At 38.9% G+C, this 6,000-nt stretch overlaps 1 protein-coding gene across 3 annotated transcripts in view; it reads right to left on the minus strand.

Moving 5' to 3' along the window:
* The window catches only part of LOC114668477 (serine/threonine-protein kinase WNK2-like), a 264,794-nt gene that overhangs the window by 63,290 nt on the left and 195,504 nt on the right, over nt 1–6,000 (minus strand). For all 3 annotated transcript variants that reach the window (XM_028824240.2, XM_051921400.1, XM_028824239.2), the window contains exon 21: nt 917–990. In XM_028824240.2, coding sequence (XP_028680073.1) covers nt 917–990 — 74 coding nt within the window. The remainder of the gene's footprint in view (nt 1–916; nt 991–6,000) is intronic.

Below are 6,000 nucleotides of genomic sequence, written 5' to 3' on the forward strand. Positions count from 1 at the left end.
TCAGGAGCAGGTGCTGCTCCACAGTCACGTTTATTCAGAAGGAACATGGTCTGCCAGTTTGTATCAATGTAGACTTTTTAAACATTAACTCTAAGAACAGCCCTACCAAAAAGCAATTGCCACGTTGGTCACACACCAAAGTTGTTCCAGTTAAAAAGGCTTAGCACAGCATAATTCTTAAGATAGTATATAAACCTTATGTATTCAACAGATATGAAACCCTGGTTACAAACATATATACTGTAATGACATAACAAAATTTGCTTCTTGGGGTTGGCCAAAAAAACCCAAAAAAAACAAAACTGATCTCCTACCTTTGATGATTCTTATATATATTTTCTATTAATTTATTTCCTAAATGCCTAGGTAGGGCTCCCTTGGTGTGGTCACCTTCGTCCAGGTGTTTTATGTAATGGCATAGGACCGCCGCACACTTAAACTAAGAATTGGCATACTTTGTGGAAGTCTAATCTAGTACCATTAAGTCCAAACCATGGTTCAATTTCTTCTTTTACAATTATTTTTATGAGAACTGTCAACAAAACTTTCATAATTGTGACAGGCCTAAGAATGTACAAATTATACAAGTACAATGATCAGGCATGGGATTTCAACCCAGGATGCTGGATCTGTGAGGCAGTAGTGCTACCCACTATAATACACTGCTACTTTAAACTAGATTCCAAATTTGGCAAAGTCAATCATCTGTGCCCAGCTCACTGCATGAGGCTTACAGTGATGATCAGTCAACTATATATGCAATTCCTCTAATGTCTCAGCCTAACTATGAGCATTGGTGCAAGCATACAATAGTAACATCCAAAATGGCGTTAAAATTGCATCAACCCCCAACAGTCCAAGATTTAGCAAAGTACTGAAATAAAAGATTAAAGACAACATCTGCCATTTAACATACCTGAAATCTGTTCTTTGGCAAACCACGTGCTGCAGATGGAGGAATTGTTCCTTCTCTATAGTGAGAAGGTGATCCTTAAAAAAAACAGAATTTGAACACTAGAGACGTCAGACATTTAATTTAATGGGTGTCTAGCTCAGCATCTGCAAACATTTGTCATAAAAAGATTATTGTTAATTCATTAAGACAACAGTGAGATTAATCCTCCCTGAACTTGTAAAGCAGGGGTCCTCAAATCACAGTCCTGGAGGGCCGCAGTGGCTGCAGGTTTTTCCTCCAACCCAATTGCTTAATAAGAAGCACTTATTGCTCCAGTAACACTTCTGCTTCACTTTAGTTGTCTTGCTCATACGATTTTGAACCCTTAGTGCTTATTTTAGTCTTAAACACCTGTATTCTTGGTTTTTCATTGTTCCTAATTAGCAATAACATGCAAATCACAAAACAGACCACCATTTCTCCATTTAGCTTGTTACCATTTACACCTGTGTGTATTTATCATGCACTACTGAGTTTAATTAAATACTTGGAAGGGAAGTGAAGAGAAAAAAGTGAAGGAGTGAGAATTACTCATCCATTTTAGCCTTAAAATCATTTGGATGATATCCTTAGACAGGGGAAGAAAATCTAGGATGAGAATTACCTGACATACCAGACTTAAAGCACTAACAAGCCATGAAATTAAATTATTGACAAGAATTGTTTTCTACTTAAGTAACCGGGTTTGAACAAAAACCTGCCGCCACTTGTGGCCATCCAGGACTGTGACGGAGGACCTCTGTTGTAAAGAGTAATGCAAATGTTCCATAGATTCATGAAACGCAGAGCTCAGCGTACTTGTGAAACATGTCGCTGTCAATCAACTATCCACCCTAGATATATTCAGGGTAATATTCTTTCTAGTACATTACAGTTTGTATCCTTGATAACCTGTGAGTTGATGACATTGCCAATTCATACTGTATATGCATGCTCATCCAAACTTAGGGATTGTTAATAATTCATTCTCAGAATGTGTACATGCACACGTTCCCAGCATTCATTTGACACGTCCTCTGAGCACGTCCGCAGAAATTAACTTGACACGAGCACGAGTTGCAGTACCAGCAAAAAGTTGGGGGGTTTAATGTGATAAAAGTCAGAATATGACGTCAGACTCTCTATTTACTATCTACATGTGACAGAAAGCCGCTTTGAGGATCTTCCAGGATCGATGTGGTGAAGCAAAATACCTACATACAAATGCATCCCTGGTGCTTTTATATTCAAGAGTTGCATATTCCAAAACATAATGACACGATACATTAGAAAAGTATCCCATACCATCTACTGTGAGCTCTTTTTTTTTTTTTTTTTGCACCCTTCACAACAGCATCAGAATGTACGGCAGCGTATTTGAGCCATAGACAAAAAAATTAAGGACATGGTAAAAAATTCTATTTTGTGATTGAAGTGCAAACTTCGGCTTTAATCTTGAAATTTCCACTTTAACCTCGTAGTTTACTTTATAATTAAAGTAGACCATTGTTAATGTCATCTTAAAATAGACCCAGTTGTTGATCGCTACTTACTTCTGGGGCTTCCTCCTAAACTGAAAGCAGAAATAATCGCCACACACAGAACACATTACCGTTATGATATTCTAGCTCTGCACATAATCCTTAGATTTATACTTGATATCATTTTCATGATGAAATGCATTAAAGCATTCATGTTACATTTTACAGATAAGTCATTAACTTCATTTAAATAACTAATACTGATAATTTTGCGTGCTGTGCTTGTACTCAGACTGTGTTGTACTTGTGGGAAACGGGGGAAGGTGCTTCCCATGAGGTAAAAAGAAAATAAAAAAAAAATCTGTGTGCCTTGAACTTGTGTCCCACGCTTGTCTGTGTCGGGTTCAGGTGGATGTGCCAGAATGGGTGAACCACAGAATGTTTTGCCAAATGTTTTCTCACCGTGATATCTCACACTGCCACCTGGTGGAATCTTCCAGATTTACGTAAAGTACGCATGTAAGCATAAATAGTAAAACGCTTGTGTAGCAGTAGCGTCCGCTAGAGCATGCATCATGTGAAGTACAAACCTGGCCTTAAGATATTGATCGTTATATGCATGCCAATTTGCATGAATGCAGCATTGTTTTATGGTTACCTCATGTGGTGACAGGGGGAAATGTATGAATCTTTGTACTACCTAATGTGGCATTCAACGTTTAGTGTAAAATTCAAGAAATGGTTGGTTGTGACATACCCAATGGTTCCAGTGTACCTAACTGCTTGCTGCTGTTGTCTTTTGCGGTGCTCATTCTATCTGCGCTGACCTCTACTTATTTTTCCATGTTTGTTATATGTTATGACCATCAAGCCCTTACGGATATATACATTCCGTTGTTACTGGATTGTGTGGTGGATGTAAGGACAGTGATTACTCTCATTGTCCTCCTCCTTGTTGCCCCATTTTACTCACGATCTTGTCGTCAGATGTGTGCTGCTCGTCTTGCACTCAGTAGAACTGGAGGAAGCGCTGTAAGAAGTGCTGGGGTAAACCTAGTGGTGTTTTGGTGAGGATTTATCTGAAGCAGACTTTGTTTCATTGATCATTCGATGCATGGATCTGGGAAGGCTGTGACAAGCGGAATCTTATTATTTGCCAGTCCCTAGAACTTAGATATACTGGTCTTCAACCTGTGGCCACGGATCAGCCAGTTAGATCTCTCATATCTCCCTGGATACCCGTGACTTCATATTGGTGGAGTTAATTATGGTAACCTTCGCCTACTGGGATCTCCACAACAGTTAGTGAGCAATTGCTCCGTTATTAAAATCACATTGTTCAATGCCACATCTTTTTTTGAAAAAAAAAACTTACTTTAAATGAAATTTTCGTCTCTTGTGAATTGGACTTATTTCTGACAGAGATTTGGCTAAGCGAGAGTGACCCAAGCCTTTTTTTTTTCTGAACTATCTCCACCAGATTGTGTGTGTGTGTGTATGTATATCTCTATCATATCTACAGTGATCCCTCGCTATATCTCGCTTCGCCTTTCGCGGCTTCACTCCATCGCGGATTTTATATGTAAGCATATTTAAATATATATCGCGGATTTTTTGCTGGTTCGCGGATTTCTGCGGACAATGGGTCTTTTAATTTCTGGTACATGCTTCCTCAGTTGGTTTGCCCAGTTGATTTCATACAAGGGACGCTATTGGCAGATGGCTGAGAAGCTAGATTGCTTACTTTTCTCTGTCTCTCTTGCGCTGACTTTCTCTGATCCTGACGTATGGGGATTGAGCAGGGGGGCTGTTCGCACACCTGGACGATACTGACGCTCGTCTAAAAATGCTGAAAGATTATCTTCACGTTGCTATCTTTTGTGCAGCTGCTTCCTGAAACGACATGCTGCACAGTGCTTCGCATACTTAAAAACTCGAAGGGCACGTATTGATTTTTGACTGAAAAACAAACTCTGTCTCTCTCTCTCCCCCTGCTCCTGACGGAGGGGGTGTGAGCTGCCGCCTTCAACAGCTTTGTGCTGCGGTGCTTCGCATACTTAAAAGCCAAACAGCCCTATTGATTTGTTTGCTAGAGATTGTTTTCTCTATCTATGTGACATTCTGTGCTCCTGACATGCACTCCTTTGAAGAGGAAGATATGTTTGCATTCTTTTAATTGTGAGACAGAACTGTCATCTCTGTCTTGTCATGGAGCACAGTTTAAACTTTTGAAAAAGAGACAAATGTTTGTTTGCAGTGTTTGAATAACGTTCCTGTCTCTCTACAACCTCCTGTGTTTCTGCGCAAATCTGTGACCCAAGCATGACAATATAAAAATAACCATATAAACATATGGTTTCTACTTCGCAGATGGCTCTGGAACGCAACCCCCGCGATGGAGGAGGGATTACTGTATATCTCTATCTATATATCTCTCTCTCTATATATTAGATAGATAGATAGAGATAGAGATATATATATATATATATATATATATATATATATCTCTATCTATCTATCTATCTATCCACACACACACACACACACACACACAGTAGGAGTCTCTCTTATCCAACATTCTGTATTATCCGACGTCCCACCGCAAAACAAAAAAAAAAAAAAAAAACACAAAAAAATCGCATCAATCGGCAACAAGAACTGCAAGTTGTGAGCATAAGCGTAGTCTATTTTTTGTTGCTAAGTTCATTTTTTCAGTTACATTTTTCTGTTTTGTTGTAAAACATGATTACAGTGGATTATGTGGCTGGCCCTCTCTGGCGTGCATCTCTCTCAATCTCTCTCTCTCTCTCTCTCTAACGCTGCACAGGGAATGCATAGGGAGAGACTGAACACGTGCGGAAATCATGGGCACGCATAAACCGAAAGGGAAACGGTCTTGTTCCTATACCGAGTGTCTGGTCGTGCACAGAGGCAAAAGTTTGGTAAACTTTTTGGTCATAACCCGATTTTTACGTGTTCAGAAATGTTCGTGAACCAAGGTTCCACTGTATTAGGCTCGTGATGTGTAAAATTATAACATAGTTTTTGACGTTTAATAGGCTTTTTCTTAATACCTCCCATTATCCGATGTTCTGCCGGCCCGTTTATGTCGGATAAGCAAGACTCTACTGTGTATATACATACATACATACATACTGTATTTATTTATATTATAAATAAACACTCCCAAGTCTACAGGCTGTGGTGGAGGTCTGGCTGTATTTTTTAAGAATCACTTTAAATGTCGATTAATACCTACTGGGACCTTTTCTAGCTTTGACGTTCTCTGCGTCTTGGTGTATAGACCTCCCCCACTCATGTAAAGATTTCATCCAAGAATTCTGATTTTTTTAGCATCAATTATGACATCATATGATCACATTTTAGTTCTTGGAGAATTTAATATTCATATTTGTTGTCCTTCCAAACATCTGGCCAAGATTTTTTTTTTTTTTTTTTTTTTTTTTTACATCTTTATGGAGTCTTTTGATTTTGTTCAGTTAGTTACAGGTCCCACTCATAAATACGGTCATACCTTGGACCTTGTATTTTTGTCGAGATTCAGTTTGTAATATTGAAATGGGT

Source organism: Erpetoichthys calabaricus, chromosome 18 (genome assembly GCF_900747795.2).
Source record: "Erpetoichthys calabaricus chromosome 18, fErpCal1.3, whole genome shotgun sequence".
Taxonomy (NCBI): Eukaryota; Metazoa; Chordata; class Cladistia; order Polypteriformes; family Polypteridae; genus Erpetoichthys; species Erpetoichthys calabaricus.